The sequence below is a fragment of the Littorina saxatilis genome, linkage group LG11 (assembly GCF_037325665.1).
Source record: "Littorina saxatilis isolate snail1 linkage group LG11, US_GU_Lsax_2.0, whole genome shotgun sequence".
Classification (NCBI taxonomy): Eukaryota; Metazoa; Mollusca; class Gastropoda; order Littorinimorpha; family Littorinidae; genus Littorina; species Littorina saxatilis.
The window spans coordinates 15,908,662-15,930,035 of NC_090255.1; the positions used below are offsets into that span (position 1 = coordinate 15,908,662).

The 21,374-nt window shown below is 43.6% G+C and overlaps 1 protein-coding gene and 1 long non-coding RNA gene across 2 annotated transcripts in view; one reads left to right on the forward strand and one right to left on the reverse strand.

Moving 5' to 3' along the window:
* The window catches only part of LOC138979863 (uncharacterized), a 474,427-nt gene that overhangs the window by 300,597 nt on the left and 152,456 nt on the right, over positions 1-21,374 (reverse strand). The gene's annotated exons all lie outside the window — the stretch shown is intronic.
* LOC138979861 (uncharacterized) overlaps positions 1-21,374 on the forward strand; it is a 183,887-nt gene that overhangs the window by 140,939 nt on the left and 21,574 nt on the right. Inside the window, exon 2 of the mRNA XM_070352617.1 lies at positions 20,328-20,433. Within this exon, the coding sequence (XP_070208718.1) occupies positions 20,328-20,433 (106 nt within the window). The remainder of the gene's footprint in view (positions 1-20,327; positions 20,434-21,374) is intronic.

Genomic DNA, 21,374 nt, shown 5'->3' on the forward strand with positions numbered 1-21,374 from the left:
CACAGTCTGTCACTCTAAGAGTGTCGATCGAAACTCATTCTTTTTTCTACTTCTTTCTCCTTTTTTTATTTTTTTTTTTGGGGGGGGGGGGGGAGGTCAGCCACCTCTGCTTTCCCTTGGCGTCCTTTCAGCTCATCGACTTTTCTATCACTCGGCCCGTGGGACCAGACTTTATCCTCCGCTGAATCTCACTCGCATTGGCATTGTACAGTACTTGTCTTGTCCTTACTCCGCACCCTCGGCCCTTCTCGCCTCGTTCGCAGAGATTCGATTTGAGTGCGTGTTGTCTTTGCGCATCGCTTAGCCCCTCTGCTCTCAATCCTCTCCCGTTTCTTCTCCTTCGTCTTCGATTCCCGCCTACCCTCAGCTTACCCCTTGATGTGTACAGACCTCTTCAAATGTGTTCAGACAGGAGCTACGACAAAATTCAAATTTTGGCGACGTGAGAAAACGCCCCGGAGGCAAGTCTGGGTCCTGATGCTTTCCACCCCCTTCCCTTTCATTCGTGTAATATGCTCCCCCCCCCCCCCCAAAGCTCCTTCCGCCCCCTACCCTGCAAACTTCTGCTCCGCTGTATTCGTCAGGTGATTTCGCGCTCGGCGTGGGAGAGAAAAAGGATAGAAGAGTTTCATTTCTCGCGAGAGCGGCGGGTTCCCCCCCCCCCCCCCCCCGATGCACACACGCAGACACAAACACACGCACGCTGAAGCACACACACACACACATACACTGGGTGGCCGAGTGGTAACGCACTTGCGCTCGGAATCGAGAGGTTGCGTGTTCGACTCTGGGTCAGGCCGCTATTTTCTCCCCCCTTTCCTAACCTAGATGGTGGGTTCAAGTGCTAGTCTTTCGGATGCATATGAGACGAAAAACCGAGGTCCCTTCGTGTACACTATATTGGGGTGTGCACGTTAAAGATCCCACGATTGACAAAAGGGTCTTTCCTGGCAAAATTGTATAGGCATAGATAAAAATGTCCATCAAATACCCGTGTGACTTGGAATAAAGGCCGCGAAAGGTGAATGCTCGCCTAACAGGCTTGAGGTTTGCTGGTCGATGTGAATGCGTTATATATTGTGTGTAAAAAATGTTTGTTTGTCTGTCTGTCTGTAAACAAATTCCATTTCACACGGCAGAAATTAATATGTAAAGCGCGGAGAGCACAGTTAATTGTGGTTCGCGCTATATAAGCTCACCATAATAATAATACACACACACACACACACACATATGAGTGATAGAGTGAATGCGATAGAGGGAGATGGAGATAGATGGCTTGTATTTCAGAAAAGAGAGACTGATATAGAGGGAGGGACGAAGAGAGAGGGAGGTTTGAGCGCCGATCTCACTGTTCCCTATGACGAACGGCTTTGAGGAAGGCAAGAAGTCAGCATTGGTGCCAGTAGTGCAGGACACAAAGCATCAGACGAGTCGTGGGGCGGGGCAGACGACAGAAGCCCCTCACACTCGGACACAATGGCCGATGGTTGCCCGTCGTGCGATGAGATCAACCAGACGTGACAAGGCAGTCGTGCGGACAATGAGACAATTTGAATAGCGCCCGATGAACGATAGACTTCAGTCAGAGCCACTTTGAATAACGCCCGATGAACGACAGACTTCAGTCAGAGACACTTTGAATAACGCCCGATGAACGACAGACTTCAGTCAGAGACACTTTGAATAACGCCCGATGAACGACACTTTGAATAACGCCCGATGCCTTGTACAGCTCTTGAGACTGGCGTGTCTGTGTGGAGAAAAGGGGAGCGAGAGGGCAAGGAAAGAGATTTGACACGGGGAGGGGGAAGGGGGGATCAAAGGTAAGCAACGTGAAGTAAACAGGAAAGATGGGATGAAGAGAAGAAAAAACATATAAAGGTCAGAAGAAGGATGAGACGGGATTTTCCAGGCTGGAGGGTGGCATGCCAGGATAGATATAACACCCCTAGGACATAGAGAGGATGAATTTTGTACAAGACCGGCCGTGGCAGTGGAATCCCGATTAGTTGCGTGCACGCAGAAATTCCGAGTTCATGGCGAGTTACAGAGGCAACAACAAAATACAAAACAAGTCGTGTGAAGCGATATTAACACATTTAGTCAATCTAACGGCCTGAAACTAATACATAACACTGAATCACAAAGTAGGAAGGCTGGACTAGCACAAACCGAAAGGCTGAGACAGATAGCGCTCGTCTCGGCGAAGTATGCGAACGTAGTAACTGGTTTGCATACACCGATTTTCTTTAATTCTGAGCATATGTGCAGAGTAAACATCACATGATTATATACATTTGAATTCAGACGAAGATGATGAATATATTGCAATCATTTTAAGTCTGTTAGTGAAAATTCGATTACTTCATAATTATTTAGTGTACATTAACTTCAGAGTGACAACCTTGCAGGTCGAAAATAATGGTCTGACTTTTGTGCAATTTCAAAAAAGCTGAAATTAATGTACACCATATTTAAAGTAATTCGGTCAACAGATAAAGAAGTTATTAGCATTTTTGTGGGTTGTATTTTTTGTAAAATCCCTTTGGTGACATTGAGAGAGCAAGCCTACACATTGCTAAAGCTATTGATGTGTCTCTCTCGGTCTTAAAGGTCTTTCGCCGTGAGCCAGCCTGTCTAGCTCTCACGTAATTACATATAATGCGTGATCATAAAGCAGTCTATACAAGACAGCCATGCGGTGCAAAAAAGTGTCACATTTAAACGCGGACCCTGGGGGCTTTATATATAAATATATATGTTTAAGTATCTGCTGATATTCGCACATATATTGCGTGCCAGTGGCTTAATTATTGCAACGTTGCGGATTTGTTTCGTCTCGGCGAATTGTGCGACCGTAGTACCTAATTTGCCTACACCGACTTGCTTTAATTCTCAGCATATTTGCATAGTAAACATCACAAATATATATATTTGGATTCAGGAGAAGATGAGGAATACGATGCAATCATTTTAAGTCTGTTGGTGAAAAATCGATTTACTGAGCAAACTAATTAATTAATGTGTAAGATTCCACGCCAGAATGCAATCCCATAGTCCGGACTTAGTCAAAGATTTCTTAAAGGCACAGTAAGCCTCCCGTAAACCATCCCAGATACTGTCAGGCTTTTACACACAGTACAAACACCCTTTCATTTAAACACTCACCGCTTGAGAACATCTTAGGTGCCCTCCGTAAAGAGCGAGCAATTTTCAAAGAATTTATTTTTGCGTGGTTTATATTACCCCTGAGCTATCGTGAACCCGTGTGATCCAGTTTCCTTTTTTTCACAATGTAGTCGTCAGTTTGTGATTTCCAATGCGACTCGCTGTAAGCTTATCTGCAATAGCACGTTATTATGTACCTCTGAATCTAAACGCACCAAACGGCTGTGATTCACACGATCTCTAGCGATGGCTTTTGACTGTTCAGAGGAACTGGCGATAGGCATTGCCGTCGTCTGCTACAAGAACCACGACCTTGCGTAACCCTGCTTTCGGGCTTTTTTTTTTCTTCAAACTTTCAAAACTTCGAATTGTACTGATCTTGTCTTGATGAAAAAAGAATTCTTTTATGATTTAAGAATGTTTGTGTAACAAGCTGTCAATTTATTATTTCGATTTTAAAAGTTGGGTCTATCCTTTTTTTTATGAAATTTTTTTTTTTCATCTCTTCTCTTCCTCTTTTTTTTTCTTTTTTTTTCTCTCTTTTTCTTTTTCTTCTCTCTTTTTCTTTATGTATTTATGTTTTAATTTTGTTTTATTCTCTTTTTGCTTGTCCCGACGCTTGTTCCTTCTCCCAGAATGCTCCCACGCCGCCCCGTCCCGGCACTCACTGCAACATCCACCGCCAGACTTTGTCGAATCAATGAGCCCCCAGTGTTGGGCAGACACCTGGGCACCCTCACTAACTTTACAGACACTCCAGGGAAGGATGTCAGGCCGCTGCGACAGGCCACCCTCTGAAGATGACACTGCACTGCTGCTGAGTCACTTCGACGGTGTTCAGTATTGGTCCTGTTCCTGGCAAGGGACACAGGCACCGCTACCTACTAAGCCCTCTACTTACGACACTGACTGTTAAGTTGCGGAGCCAGACTGAGTGAGCGTCTCCTCAGAGAGCAGACCGCCACTGCGTCCTTCCGTCGACCCCCCTGTAGCAGGCTGGTAGCAGAATATTCAGGGATGGCTGGAACAGGAACACCGGGACCAAGGTCACCATGAGAGCCCTGAGCCGGAAGGGTCACAAGAATCGAGACAAGTTTTCATTCGTGAAGTGAATGACACTCGGCTGTGTGATCCCAGCCTTCCCATTGGAACTTTAGCACTTCCACTCTGGGTAGGAGCCGACCGAAGCTCGAAAAACCCACGCTCTCCTTATGGGATTCGAACCACGATCTCCCGGCCCGCAGTCCGATGCGCTAACCACTGCGCCACGGGGGCCGGTGGCACCTAGGATGTTCAAAAGCGGTGATTGTGTAAATGAAAGGGTGTTTGTGCTGTGTGTAAAAGCCTGACAGTATATGTGATGGTTTACGAGAGGCTTTAACCAAAATTGCAGTAAATTTGATTGAAAAAAGAGGGCGTGACAGTGCCGCCTCAACTTTGTTAAAAAGCCGAATATGACGTCATCAAAGACATTTATCGAAAAAAAGGGAACTAAAATTAATGACTAAAAACTTGATTAAATGTAACAAAAACCAAACCAAGCAACGGGGGACATTTTTTTTTCTCCAAAATACATACATAGTTACCACAAAAAGTATGCCGTGGAGGGAGTAATTTTTTCGTGCCTTGGGGAGTTCTTTTCTCGTACGAAAAGTGTACTCGGAGTAAGAATTTCGTACGAAATATTTACTCCGGAGTAAATTTTTCGTGGAGTAAAAATGTCGTGTTACACCGGCAACACACGCGCGCACAGACAGACGCGCGCACACACACACACACACACGCAAGTACGATCGCACACATTCACATACACACACACACACACACACACACACACACACACACACACAGGGGGGGGGGGGGGGGGGCTGGGCTTGAAAACCCGCAGAAGGGATGCAAGGAAGCCCCAGTGAAAACATTGGGTGCGGCATGAATCAAATCACAAGATGGGTTGATTTGTTAACCGTTTCATAAATCACAGTGCAACACATTTAAGAGACACTACTGTTGTGAATTTGAAATTAGAGGGTTGTCTAGAGTAACACGCTATAGCGTTGTTTTCGCTGCCATGTTTGAAATGAAATTTTCTGTGGACATTCCTCAGTTATTAAATAAAACAATAAAGAAACAATTAAACCGTTCAACTTTGTCATTTCTGTAAGACATGCGTTTAAAAAAGTGGTCCATAACTTTTTTTTTAAGAGAGAGAGAGAGTGTGTGTGTGTGTGTGTGTGTGTGTGTGTGTGTGTGTGTATGTGTGTGTGTGTGTGTGTGTATGTGTGTGTGTGTGTGTGTGTGTGTGTGTGTGTGTGCTACTACTTGTAGTTTCCGTTTACAACTAAGAACTGCAAAATCTTACCCTGGCAGAGAGCACTAGTTAAGATAACAACTAATTGGTAGTGAGATGTCCTACGACGTAAGTTAATCTCTCCCCGGACAACCACAGAGCCCCTATCAGACGATTTCGTTCTGGAACAGCGCCATCTGCAAAGCGCTTTCTGCTAGGCCTCCAAACTCTGATGCGTCCATCAGCAGGATCCATGAAGATGCGGGACCCATCTGTAACCCTACGATGACGTCACCACCTAAAATGTTTAGTGCGACAGGCTTGGTCGGTAGCTCGATGGTTGGCAGTCAATGTTGTTTTGCGGATTGGGCGTCTTTCACTGAAGTTGAAAGCGTGTAAGCAGTTTGGAACAGTTTTATCATTGACAACAGTGTTGGTGGCAGCTCATGGTTGATGCCTGCTGCCTTTTCAGTGACCTTTATTTGCTGCATGGCCTTCATATGGATGTAACGATCCTTCATTGTTGTGGTAACTGTAGGCCGACCATAACATTGCCAATTGCTTGAAGCCATTCCTTCAGTCTGATGATGTTGAAGTGATACACTGCAACAACCTGAACCACTTGCCTGGCAGAAACAACATCTTGTAGCCATCAAACTGCACTTGTCTTATCCAAGTCGCTCCGCTCGTGGTAGGGGCATGTTGTTTCTTTGCATTATTGTGTCAGTGTGTCATTTTACAAAAACAAGTGAGTGCGCATATTTCGTGGCAAGAACCCTTTTGCAGCAAGTGCATCACTGGTTTTTGCCCTGGCATGTCTTAATCGATTTCATAGGACTTTCAAAACTGCCCCCGTTTTATCCGCTCTCTTGCCTCCGTGCACTCAAAAGAAGCCGTTGAAATTATAATATATTGTACATGTAGAATAAACGACGGTTGCGTCATGTCAGAAAATGTAAGCGTGTGTTGGTGATTGAGGCCTTATTGTTCCCAATGGGTTTATTACTTCTCACATTCTGTACCGCTGGTCTGTTCACAAGTTCGAGAGGCTAAACCTATCAGTTCCATACTGTTAGCCTATGGCTCGAGTGCGGCTGAAGCTGGACTCGAGTGGTTCCCTCTGGGTGTGCTTTGGGTCCAATCAGACTAGCGAAGACTTCAGAAGTCCAGCGCGCCCGTCTCAGATACTCTGTTTGCTTTGGGTCTTCGATCAGTACACAGAGACCAGTGGTGAGGCCTGGCAAAAGACGCAATAACCACAAGTAGGTCGCGGTCCGCCGCAGGGCTTCAGGTAGTTAGTATCGGATGTGGGACACTGCTGTGCAGAGCTCACTCTTTAGCTGGGCTGGCCTGGCAGCGTGAGATTGCCTGGCAGTAGGCCCGCTATAAATAAAACACTTGCTCCACTGCTGTCTGCTAGTGCTGGCTGCTACAGCCAGAAAGTAGGGTAGTGTGTATTTTGACTAAGCACACACAACTGACACGATCAAATAGACTCGGGCAACCCATGGCATAATAGGGGATACATTCAGCTTTAAAATGATACCAAGCATGACAAGGTCGAGAGTACATGCAAAGAGTGTGTGGTGTATCAAAGAGACAGAATACAAACAGACACATTCCTGTCCCAGCACAATCTCTTCCAATCTCCACTCCATTCACACCCCAATTACTCAAGCTGTCCATTTCCCACAAGCAATGTTAGGAATGCAGTGTGAAGTACAGCATGCCAGCATGCAGAATCACTCACCACCAGTCTTGTTACCAGGTCCTAATCGCCGGCAGGAAGGGGTTAATTACTCCACTGTGGGGGGGCCGCGCGCCAGGCAAGATAGCAGCTAACAGTACTCATGTTGCTTGTGTAAACACTTAGAGAGAGAGGGTTCTCACATTCACTGTTTGTGTCAAAAGAACTCTGGTTATTCTATTAGTCAGTCACTGAGTCAGTTGCTGACAGTGAATTCTTTAAAACTGTATCACAGAAGCAGGCTGAGATCTTTTTCAGTACATAGTATTCAGACTTGTTTCACAAAAAAAGACACTTCTCAAAGAAGGAAATAAAACACCTTTCTGTTGTCTTTGAAGGAACATACACACTTCTACAAAATCACAACCATGAAGAGACACGGTAATTTAGGCCAGTTTATATAGGTTAATTTGCATTACTTTGGACTTGACACTGCTGTTCTAAGGAGGGGAGAGACAATGGTTAGCTGTTCCTTCATGAGCACTCTGATCTTGTCTTCATCATTGTTTATTCCCAGAACTCGGCCCTTGAGAGTGTTAACAAAGGAATGTGTTTCCTGATAGGCATTATCAAGCGAAATTTTCGAGGGAACATGTGAACCTTTTAATTTCATCACCCTGCAAAAACATTTGTTGCACAATGTTTGAGAATGAATGTCACTGTTGTCAAGCATGATGTTTATTCCATGATAGCTGTCAAGTTCTACGGTGGCATACCTACACAATTTCACTAGAGTGTCATATTTCTTTTTTGATCTTTCTCCACATACACGACAAAGAGAATGTAGTCTCTCCAAGTGTGCTTCTTTTGTATGAAGAGTTTCCATCACGAAGTGTGCTGAACTTAAACAACTAAAAAATCCACACCCATTTTTCAAGTCCCTTTGCCAGTCAGAAAATGAACACACATGCACAAATAATAATAATAATAATAATAATAATAATTCTCTTTATTTATATAGCGCCTTATCCGAAGTTCAAAGCGCTTTTATGCCGTGTGAGATGGAATTTTTTACACAATATATCACGCATTCACATCGACCAGCAAACCTCAAGCCTGTTAGGCGAATGTTCACCTTTCGCGGCCTTTATTCCAAGTCACACGGGTATTTGATGGACATTTTTATCTATGCCTATACAATTTTGCCAGGAAAGACCCTTTTGTCAATCGTGGGATCTTTAACGTGCACACCCCAATATAGTGTACACGAAGGGACCTCGGTTTTTCGTCTCATCCGAAAGACTAGCACTTGAACCTCAGCAAATCACAGTTTGTCCTTAAAGAAACTATTTTTTTCCAAAGTTCAGTCCTACACATCACTGCTCATGACAGTTCAAAATACAGACCTACAATCAGGTACCACAAAACACAGTAGGAATAGTATGTTAGAACCCATGTAACAGCATCAAAACTGTCAACAACACATCTACCACTGTGAATAAAACTCAGAACCCTGCTCTCTTTCAACAATAAAAACTCCATTTAGAATACTGGTAACTAAAAACATTTTTGCTCTGGTGCATACTCTAAAGTTTCAATTCACTAACACAGTTAATCCTGGGAAACCAAAAAGGTCCAAGCACTTGCAATAGATCACTGAAAATTGTAAACATCCAGAGTTTTTAATAGGGGCCAAAGAAGGGCCAGCCTGCTGGTGCCAACAGCTGCCACTGACTGACGCCTTCCCTGTGGGAGTGGAATGTCTGGCAGCAGGGGGTATCTGGTAGCAGCTGGCGAGCAGCTAAAGGGGAGGATTTTGCCTGTGCTGCACAGCAGTGGGGAAGCCTGTGAGGACAGCTCAGGTTTTGTCACATTGCCCTCGTCATTACCCCCTCTACATGGGGCATGGGTAGCTTTCACACGTCCGTCCGTTTGTCTGTCTGTCGTGTCTTGTCTTGTCTTGTCTTGTCTGTCTGCCTGTCTGGTCTTGTCTGGTCTTGTCCGTCTGTCTGTTTGTTGAATGGTTTTACTGTCCTTCTGTCCACACTCAGATATCTGTTGTTTAAGGGCCGACTGAGGTGAATATTGGCGTGTAGCTTGGGAAGTGTGGTACACACGATCGTAGCACAAAAATAGCTTCCTTCCTTTAAACAGAGGAGGCTGCACGTCGAGAACACGTTCTAGTATCTGCTGTGTGTGCTACGCGTGAGTTGACGCAGATCCAAACTATGTACGATAAGCCTACTGTTCTTATGTGAATTATGTCCCCTTAAAACCCCAGCATTCCAAGGTTTTGATCGCTGATCATTTCACAACTTTCTTTGTTCACTGTCTCCCAGAGTGAGAGAGAGAGAGAGAGACAGACAGACAGACAGACAGACAGACAGACAGACAGACAGACAGACAGAGGGAGAGAGAGAGAGAGAGAGAGAGAGAGAGAGAGAGAGAGAGAGAGAGAGAGAGAGAGAGAGAGAGAGAGAGAGAGTGCATGAGAGAGACACGGATATTAATCGACTTTGTGAAGGAAACACAGGCTCTTTACGCTGAAACAGGGAACCCCCAAATGTACCATTTGGTTGCCCAATCTTTGTGGTCAGTAAAACACTTCGCGCAGAGAATGTGATTCTGTCATCCAAATGAATCTTCTTTTTTTTTTTTAAACGGAAGACGTCTGCCTGTGTGGCGGGGTGATGAAAACGGGCGTGCAGGTATAATTTTTTTCGGGTGTATTTTGGAATACATCAAGCCAAAAACGGAAAAGAGAATCTTGCCTTTATTTTTTGTTCACTCGGCCCATTCACATTAATGAAGTCTAATCTGTGTGGAAGCTTCGCAAAAAGAAAAAAAAAGTTTAAAAAAAAAGTGGTTCAAAGCTAGAACCAGCATGACCAAGAAAGTGGAAAAACAGAGAGATATAAAAGGCAATCATTTCAGTTCTTTGCATTGTAGCTGGCCTCGTTTTCTTCTATTTTGGTCGAAGAGAAGTGTAAAGCAAATTCACATAATAGGGGCTGTGTCCCACTTTCAAAATTGTTGGCCGAGAACCGCGGTCTGATTTAAAGGAACTGCTGCTTGTGGCGTCCATAAAACAAGGCACCATACAATGTATAGTGAAACCCCCATTGTGAAGACAACCCGATTTGAGACTTCCCCTTTTAAGACCTCGCTTTCCCAGACATTCTGTTTAAAACCTCTTTAAAAACAAATCTGCCGTCGTTTTAACACTCCCTCCTTTTCAAACTTGATTAACTCAGAGTTGTTTAGGTTTTATAGGGAGTTCCACTGTACACTAGCAGTAGAAACCGGCCGACGCGGGACCAAACGGCTGCGTTGACCAAACAACGATATCCACGAAACACGTCTCCGTCCTCTTGTCGGATATCTTGTACCTTTTCCACTCATCTGTGTTTTATTACTACATCTACTCCGCGCTATCGACTGGTAGAACTTAGGAAACAATTGCTTCTTCGCCCACTAGTCGATGAGGAGATATTCTTTTTATAAACACTAGGTCTACTCCGCGCTATCGACTGGTAGAACTTAGGAAAAAAATTGCTTCTTCGCCCACTAGTCGATGAGGAGATATTCTTTTTATAAACACTAGGTCTACTCCGCGCTATCGACTGGCTGAGGTGACTTCTTCCAAAAAAAGACATCCCTGGAAGTGGGCGGAGGGTGAATACTACTTTTAAGTACAGTGGCACTCTCCTTCTGCTGAGAGAACACACCCCAATAACACTGGAAACAGAAATGTTCCACTTTTAAACACAGATTTTTTAACCAGTTGTTAACACTGTGTGGACTGACTCTATAATTCTAAATGCACTAGCAAAGGTGGCTAACATGGGAAACCCTAAATTGTGTTTCACGTGCTACTTTTGCTAGTAAAATTAAAGATCATTTCACATAGTGTTCACAACTGAACTGATTACAAAAGCTGTGTTCAAAAGTGGAACACTTTAGTTTACGGTGATAAAACCCTTTGTCTATCATTGTGACCAAATATTTCTGTCATGACACTGTCATCTGCAACTATGGAATACGTTTGTGAGGACCTTTCGTCGCAGGTTTCACTGTAGCTGAAGGAACTGCAGTTATGGCGCTGCTCAAGGACTGGATGGGAGAATGGGCTATAAAGCAGTCGCATCTCGGGTGTAATGTTCTTGATGCGTTTTTTATGGGGGCGAGGACGCCCCCATTCTATACGGATAGTTTCGAGGTTGACCATGGGCAGCGCCATTTTGTTGTGAAATACGTCATCAGTTTGTGTACACAGGAAGTTGTGACATCCGTCACCCTATGGGAGGGGTGACGTCAAAATTGTTCATCTGTAGAAAGTTGTGAAATCCGTCACCCTATGGGAGGGGTGACGTCAAAATTGGTCATCACAGAGTTTGTGTAACACAGGAAGTTGTGAAATACGTCACCCTATGGGAGGGGTGACGTCAAAATTGTTCAACAAAAACATGATATGTCGCATTGTGCAGGGTCAACTGCAACAAACTCAAACCGAGCCATTCATACCTAGCTGTATTTGAGTGACTTATATACCCGACATTTTTATTTCTTATTTTTAGCACAGGTGTAGGAAAAATCATGAACCAAAATGTTATTTATTTTCTAATTTAACATTTTTTTTACAAATATGACCATGGTCTTTTAAACATACAGTGACATTAAACATTGTTATGTTAAAAAAAAGAAAAAAGAAAAAAAGCTTTTGTGCACAAATCAGAAAATACATTGTACATTTTACCTACAGGCCAAACCGTGAGTGTCTGTGGCAAAGCCCGACCCAGGAAATTGCACTGATTTTATATTTAGATCAGAGAGAAATTGTCAAGAACAGGCGCTTGCATTTGGATGTGTCCAATGATAGTAGGTTTGGTTGTGATCAATCAGAATAATGTAGGAATAAAAATGTATGACAGTTTAGTATGATGACATGTAATTCACATATGCTGAAATATGATATTATACATCATGTAATATTATTATGGCTGTTGCCATGACCATGAAACCCAACAAAGGTTTAATGTAATGTAATTCAAAATACCAAAACCGAGCACCTATTAATCTCGTCTTTGCGCGTGAAGATTGAGGCCGTCTGCCAGTAGCGGTTAGGTCATACAGTGGAACCCCTCTCTAGCGACCTTTAAAATGTTGACAAAAATCGGTCCTTGTGGAGGAGGGTCCTTACAGAGGGAGGGGGCGGAGTCAGGGGGCCACAAAGAAAGTCAGATTTAAAAAAAAAAAAAAAGAAAACAGAGAAGTTTGAGTTGCTGACGACCGTTCTCTCTGAAAGCAAACTGCTTCGATTTCATGTTTGTCCTTGGTGTCCACCAGTTCTGGTGCATGTACTACCCTGGCCAAGTTTCCTCTCAAGACATCAAAGAGACCGCCCCAGTATACTCTACAGCCTCTGGGCGAACCACCTCTCATAGCTAAAACTGGGTCAATGACCCCTGGGAAGAAGGTCAGTGTCTATAAAAATTTTACTCCTAGGCCTGCGGCCAGGGGGGGGGGGGGAGTATACCGGTACCATTTGAGAATCAGACCAAATGAGAATTGAACCATTTGAGAACATCCTTTTTTTTCAATCACTACATCGAAGGCCTGCGGCCCGGGGTTCACATGGGTTGGTTTGTTTGTTTGTTTCAAACCCACACCCATATACACACATTTCCCATTTAAACCATTTGTCGGCCCCCTGTCGATATTTATCGACTAAGTTCCTTGTAGTTCCTGCTATTGCATGTTTCTTGCTAAAAGGCGGTAACTCCATGTCGATACTATTGATAACATCTTTGTTACTGCTAAGTCTCGGATTCGATTTATCCAATTTAAATTCTTTACCTAACTTTATTTGTGTGTGTGTGTGTGTGTGTGTGTGTGTGTGTGTGTGTGTGTGTGTGTGTGTGTGTGTGTGTGTGTGTGTGTGTGTGTGTGTGTGTGTGCGAGCGTGCGTGCGTTCGTGTGTGTGTGTGTGTGTGTGTGTCGAGAACCAAGGAATCGCATTAGTCTCAGAGTGCTTAAATGGAGGATAAATTCACACGTCGTTAACATCGTCCGGCCCCGCCTCAAGGGAGCTTTTTCCTCCCTCCCTTCCTCCTTCCTCTCTCTCTCTCTCTCTCTCTCTCTCTCTCTCTCTCTCTCTCTCCCTCCCTCCCTCCTCCCTCCCTCCCTCCCTCCCTCCTCTCTCTCTCTCTCTCTCTCTCTCTCTCTCTCTCTCTCTCTCTCTCTCTCTCTCTCTCTCTCTCTCTCTCTCTCTCTCTCTCTCTAAGGATATCATCTTGAAGAAAAAAGCACAGCCTTTAATCTTTCGTACTAAAACGAAAACCCTAATTGAGTGCGGTATGAATCAGGGGCAGCGATATCGATCTCGCACAAAGATGACGCAAGTTGGCGCCTGCAAATAGAGACGGACTGAATCATTCCGACTTACGATATTTACGCAGTCTTGGGAATCCGTTCCGAGCAACCTTCAAAGCTTTTTTGTTGTTGTGATTCAGTGATTTTAACGCGCAGATGGTAGGGGGGTGGGGAAAAAAGAAGGTGCCTGAAGGTAGCTATAATTATTACTGTTTTAATACATTCAATGACATTTGTAACACCTTATAGAGTACGTTATGACATGTCTTTGACATGGAGCAACTCTCTCTCTCTCTCTCTCTCTCTCTCTCTCTCTCTCTCTCTCTCTCTCTCTCTCTCTCTCTCTCTCTCACACACACACACGAAGATAAGCTTATCATTATCATATTGCAAATGTGAAATTTAATCTGCAAGAAGAGGTAAGAACTGCGTGTCAAAGGACCGTGATTTGTGAAGAAGTCTTCGTGTTCTGGTGCAGTGTGTGACGGGGCTTGCTGCGACGTGTTAGAAGCTACGTTGGGGTCAGGGTCAAGGACACGGTAGTGACCTGGTACTCCAAGGGATTCTCTGGGTAAAGGGGTCAGGGTCAGGGCTACGGTAGGTAGTGACCTAGTACTTCATCCTGCTTAGTGTGAAAGACGAAGTTAGTGTTTCCGATGGAAATTGCTGCCAATTAGTGGATATCGTCTGAGGGCAGCGGATAAGAATAAGAATAAGAATAATAATACTTTATTATCTCATAGAGAAATTCAGGCGTGGTACATAACAATAATACAAACAGGACATTGTTTTTACATAAGACATATAGCACTATATAACAGGGCAGGTTATAAATTAACACACCTCCCACATACCTTTCTGGCCATTCCTTGCATTGTGCTTACGCATTCAGTCATGAACACATCCATGTCTCACTTACACATCGCACACATGGACATTCTTATACGCTCAACTTACCCATTCACACATGGACATTCGACCACGCTCCACTTACACATTCTCATACGCTCCACTTACACATTCACACATGGGCATCTATATATATATATACGACTAGTGTCTGTGTGTGTGTCTGTCTGTGTGTCTGTGCGCGATGCGCGGCCAAGGTTCTCGATGGATCTGTTTCAAATTTGGTGATCATATTCAGGTACACCCTGGACACAACCTGGTCGATGAGATATTTCAACACGTGCTCTGAACCGATTTTGTGTTTTTTTGGTCTGAATCCACTACCAGTAACTCTTCCTTATCTTCTCCAGTGTTTTCAGCCGCGATTATCTCCCTTCCTCCGTGTGGCGTCAATCCATATTCCCGTTACTACGTTACTATTTTTAGAAGGTCACTGCATGTTACTATTTTTAGAAGGTCTCCAGTGTTTTGCGCGTTTATCTCCTTTCCTTCGTGCGCCGGCGAAGCCGGCGTACACCCGGCAAAGCCGGGTCCCAGGCGCAGCCTGGTATTCGGCTCTACTTCTTCCCGGCGAAGCCGGTACCCGGCGAAGCGGGTAATCATCTAGTTCTTATATGCTCCACTTACACATTCCCACATGGACATTCGACTACGCCCACTTACACATTCCCACATGGGCATCTTTAAAGCACTGCGCTTACATATTCTCGCACACCTACGGATGAGTGGGATACAGTCGCTCAGCTAATGGCACGTGCTTCAGGAGTAGAGTGTGATCTTTACCTAGGCAGAATAATCATCACTGATGAAGCCATGTAGCTGTATTGATTCTGTTCCGGAAGTTGGCCAGGCCACGAGGAAGTTCCATTGTGCCCAAAGAAATGGTAACGTGCAAAACTCGGGTGTAAACGTGTCCAACCTTTGCTTGTTGTGCGGCTGCTGGTTGTTGGCCGTGGTAGAAGAACGAACGATCCAATCAAAGAAGCACGTTGTACCAACAAGAAGGGTAACTCCCTTCCCGTGTGAACCATCCGTTACGGCTGTTGGTGTGTAGGCATGTAATCAGGTGGAAGGGTGCTCTGACTCCCTTTAAAAGCCAATGGCGAGTTATGCTATCATCGTATCATCAATCATGTCCCTAATAGGTAGAACAAGGAACTTAGTCGATAAATATCGACAGGGGGCGGACAAATGGTTTACATGTGAAATGTGTGTATATGGGTGTGGTTCTGAAACAAACAAACCATGTGAACCCCCCCATCCCACCGCTCGCGGGCTGAACGACTGACGTCACATGTCGCTTCGGTCTTTTCCTGAGAAGAACACCGCGTGTACATAATACACAATTCGATCGCGTAGCACTGCCAATGCACATTTTCGCAACGAAAACCGTGCTACTGTTTCTTGTGTGTTAAATCTGAAAGCAATATAAGTGAACGAACAATTGAAAACTGATATCACGTTACTAAACTCCCAAAAGTAATAAATTACTTCTGACTGCGGTACACAATACGGCAGTCACCTCTGCGAATGCTGTCGAAGAATCTAACCGAAAGTAAACATTCTGGGAATCTACGCGCATCGGCCTTGACGCAAGTTCAATACTTAGCCAATGAGCGTGCCGCGGCGAAGTTGGCCGCTGTAAGTCTCGCAGCGCTGGCTGGCTGAGCGAGTTGCGTGTCCATCCTTTTTTGGTCCAAGCCGCACCGTAGACCAAATTAGTAGGTGCTTGATTTTGGTATTTTGATTTTACATAACATTAAACCTTTCTTGGGGTTCATGGTCATGGCAACAGCCATAATAATATTATATCATGTATAATATTACATTTCAGCATATTTGAATTACATGTCATCATACCAAACTGTCATACATTTTTATTCCTACATCATTCTGATTGATCACAACCAAACCTACTATCAGTGGACACATCCAAATGTAAGCGCCTGTTCTTGACAACTTTTAATCGATCTAAAAATAGCAACTTGCTGGGCCCTCTGCCGCCAACAGACACTGTTTGGCCTGTAGGTAAAATGTACAATGTATTTTCTGATTTGTGCACAAAAGCTTTATTTCTTTTTTCTTTTTTTTAACATAACAATGTTTAATGTCACTGTATGTTTAAAAGACCATGGTCATATTTGTAAAAAAAATGTTAAATTAGAAAATAAATAACATTTTGGTTCATGATTTTTCCTACACCTGTGCTAAAAATAAGAAATAAAAATGTCGGGTATATAAGTCTCTCAAATACAGCTAGGTATGAATGGCTCGGTTTGAGTTTGTTGCAGTTGACCCTGCACAATGCGACATATTATGTTTTTGTTGAACAATTTTGACGTCACCCCTCCCATAGGGTGACGTATTTCACAACTTCCTGTGTTACACAAACTCTGTGATGACCAATTTTGACGTCACCCCTCCCATAGGGTGACGGATTTCACAACTTTCTACAGATGAACAATGTTGCCTTCACCCCTCCCATAGGGTGACGGATGTCACAACTTCCTGTGTACACAAACTGATGACGTATTTCACAACAAAATGGCGCTGCCCATGGTCAACCTCTAAACTATCCGTATAGAATGGGGGCGTCCTCGCCCCCATAATAACATGCGAGGACGTAAAATAGAAATAGTCAGTCACACTGTCATTTCGCATGAAGGAAGATATCTTTACCAACGCTATTCTAGGCTAGATTGGCCTAGAATATCTCTGTCTTAACATTGTCCATAGTACAGCTGTAGCTTTGTTGTTGTTGACCCTTTGTAGAATGTTTCCCTGTTGCAGTGGGTGACAATACTTACCCTTCACGCGTGACTCGACAATCAGTTGTTGGCATGGAAGACAGCCTTGTGTGCGTGTGTGTGTGTGTGTGACTGCCGAGTGGGAGGGTGGCAGTAAGAGGGGTGGGGGGGGTGCGTGCGCACCTGTACTGCTTTATTATGGCTTTTTGACCAATCAGGACGGATTCTAGGTGACCCTCTAAATGTTATAACGTTCAGGCAGGGACCCTTTTTGTTTATCACGCTAAAAATTAACAAGACAAAGTAAAAATGTAATTCAACAATATCAGCGTGATTTATTCTCAAACGATATCAGCATTCGCCTAAAAGGCTCATGCTTGATATCTTTTTTCTCGACATGTCTTGTTATCATTTGCTAACAGTCAGCATATTAGAAATAACTCATAATAAGGAGCAGCTGATGCATGTATATAGGTGCCACGAAACCTTCGGTTAACAAAGCATGTCGGGTTGAATCGCTCAATCAGTCATCTTGCTTACGAACTTGTGGTGTCTATGATTGATTCGCGTGGTACCACAGAGCTTCGAAGCATTTCTGTGAGGGGATTGACTCGTCTGGGAGGAGAAGAAGGAAGGTGATGAACATACGTACAGCATCGTCAGATAGTTTATTGATATTGTCCTGGGGGCGGAAGACACGCAGCCTGCTCATCATGGTGTATTATTTATTGATTAGGAAAGGGTGAACATAAAGCTTCGGATTTTGGATGGTGCTCCTTCAAACATGACAGGAAACAAAACACGGAAGACTTACGTCCAACAGGACAAGAAAAAGAGAGAGAGAGAGAGAGAGAGAGAGAGAGAGAGAGAGAGAGAGAGAGAGAGAGAGAGAGAGAGAGAGAGAGAGAGAAAGAGAAAAGAGAAGAGGGAGAGAGAGAGGGGGGGAGAGAGAGAGAAAGAGAGAGAAAGAGAGAGAAAGAGAGAAGAGAAGAGGGAGAGAGAGAGAGAAAGAGAGAGAGATAGTTGAATCACCGGTTCACGTTGAAATGTCAAGAGATGATGCTATTTTAAAAGTTGGACAACAAGCGGATAAAAGTCGCTTGTTCATTTCAGTGCTTGATGTTCTATCAGGTGTCAGGAGTTGGTTATCGCATTCATAAAACTCCCTTACACTTGTTGCACATGTCGGCAAAAATTAGACAGATTACTCCCCTTTGTTTCTTAGATTTGGGTAAACAAGATTTTAATGGAATGGCATCTTGAAACGGAGGTTGTTATTTTATAGAGGTTTCATTGTGGGGAAAAAGCCCCCTCTACCCTTGACAATATGTCTGTCCATCTGCAGCGTCTGTTTGTATAATTATGTCGTCTGTTTACGACAGTAGCGTCTAGCGTCTTGTAGTTGTAAGTTACAGGCCTGAAAGTGACGAGTATTTTACTCGCCATGGCGAGTACAAACATGTGAATGGCGAGTAGAAATGTTAATCTACTCGCCAAATGCGAGTAAAGTTGCTGAAACAAATGGTTGGTTTGGCGAGTAAAATTTGTTCTCTGGCTAGTAAATTATGAGAAGTACTAGCCTAAGGCCAGTGGCCCATTTTGTGGACTTTCAGCACAGGGCCTTTCAAAAGTAAAGGTTTTGTCCGTGGCGGTTTCTTGAGAAAGTTTCTTTGATTGCGCAAAGTGGTGTGACGATGCTAGATAATTGATAGCACAAAGTGGTGTGACAATGCTAGATAATTCATAGCGCAAAGTGGCGTGACAATGCTAGATAACTGATAGCACAAAGTGGTGTGACAATGCTAGATAATTGATAGCGCAAAGTGGCGTGACGATGCTAGATAACTGATAGCACAAAGTGGTGTGACAATGCTAGATAATTGATAGCGCAAAGTGGCGTGACGATGCTAGATAATTGATAGCACAAAGTGGTGTGACAATGCTAGATAATTGATAGCGCAAAGTGGCGTGACGGTGCTAGATAACTGATAGCACAAAGTGGTGTGACAATGCTAGATAATTGATTGCGCAAAGTGGCGTGACGATGCTAGATAACTGATTGCACAAAGTGGTGTGACGATGCTAGATAACTGATTGCACAAAGTGGTGTGACGATGCTAGATAATTGATAGCACAAAGTGGTGTGACAATGCTAGATAATTGATTGCATAAAGTGGTGTGACGATGCTAGATAACTGATTGCACAAAGTGGTGTGACGATGCTAGATAATTGACAGCACAAAGTGGTGTGACGATGCTAGATAACTGATAGCACAAAGTGGTGTGACGATGCTAGATCATTGATAGCACAAAGTGGTGTGACGATGCTAGATAACTGATAGCACAAAGTGGCGTGATAGCACAAAGTGGCGTGACGATGCTAGATAATTGATAGCACAAAGTGGTGTGACGATGCTAGATAACTGATAGCACAAAGTGGCGTGACGATGCTAGATAATTGATAGCACGAAGTGGCGTGACGATGCTAGATAATTGATAGCACGAAGTGGTGTGACGATGCTAGATAGTTGATATCACAAAGTGGTGTAACAATGCTAGATAATTGATTGCACAAAGTGGTGTGACGATGCTAGATAATTGATTGCACAATGTGGTGTGACGATGCTAGATAATTGATTGCACAAAGTGGCATGACGATGCTAGATAATTGATATCACAAAGTGGTGTGACAATGCTAGATAATTGATTGCACAAAGTGGTGTGACGATGCTAGATAATTGATATCACAAAGTGGTGTGACAATGCTAGATAATTGATTGCACAAAGTGGTGTGACAATGCTAGATAATTGATTGCACAAAGTGGTGTGACAATGCTAGATAATTGATTGCACAAAGTGGTGTGACGATGCTAAATAATTGATAGCACAAAGTGGCGTGACGATGCTAGATAATTGATTGCACAAAGTGGCGTGACGATGCTAGATAATTGATTGCACAAAGTGGCGTGATGATGCTAGATAATTGATAGCACAAAGTGACGTGACGATGCTAGATAATTGATTGCACAAAGTGGTGGGACGATGCTAGATAATTGATTGCACAAAGTGGCGTGACGATGCTAGATAATTGATTGCACAAAGTGGCGTGACGATGAAAGGTGTTGATGGAGCTGTGTGTGTGTGTGTGTTGCAGATATTCCCTTCCAGCAGAAAACCAAGATCCTGAACAAGACCATCACGTGTGGCGACGGCACGTGGGGCAAGTTCACCACACTTACCTACACCTGTGATGACATCAAGTCAGTATTTGGTCTGTCCGTCTGTCTGTCTGTCTGTCTGTCTGTCTGTCTGTCTGTGACTGTGTGTGTGTGTGTGTGTGTGTGTGTGTGTGTGTGTGTGTGTGTGTGTGTGTGTCTCCCTCCGGATCCATGTCCTCTCTCTTCCCCCCCCCACCCTCTCTCTCTCTCTCTCTCTCTCTCTCTCTCTCTCTCTCTCTCTCTCTCTCTCTCTCTCTCTCTCTCTCTCTCAGATTCTTTAAAACCACTTAGCAGATTACATAAAAGAGCGCTAAAAGTAGTATTACTAAAGCACACTACCCTCACAGAGTTAGACTACATACATTTAGGGATCTTAACTCTAAAGTCAAGACTGCTTTTTAACAAAGGAATCTTTATGCATAAAATTATATCCGAAACTCTACCCCAAACCATTTGTTCAAAGTTCTCTTTGAAGAATTCACACCACCTTATGAAATTTAACACTCCTCTTCCTAGGATAGACTTATTTAAGTCCAGTCTAGTTTATTCAGGTGGCCGTCTCTGGAACGCTCTTCCGAATGCCTTACGGGAAGCTACCAGCACAGATTCTTTCAAAAACAAATATATATCCCATTTAATGAAAATAGTATATTCTTGATTGTTATGTCCTTTGGGACACAGTCACTCACTTTTGATTTATAGTTTTGTTCACGAAATTATGATGTTATGCATACTATCCATTGTCTTGCAGAGTTGAAGTACTACTGCATAGTATTCTGACTCTAATTGACTTGCAAATTTTTGCTTTGCACCTTGTCATGAACATTTATAAACTACAATGTTTCATATAATGCACTTATGTACAAAAACTTTTACTGTTTTACTAATTATGTAAGTATGTAGTAGTAGTTATTATAGTAGATTTAGTCCCTCTTTAGGGCGAGGGCCAGATGCAAAAAAGTATACCAATGCTTATTCTGTTA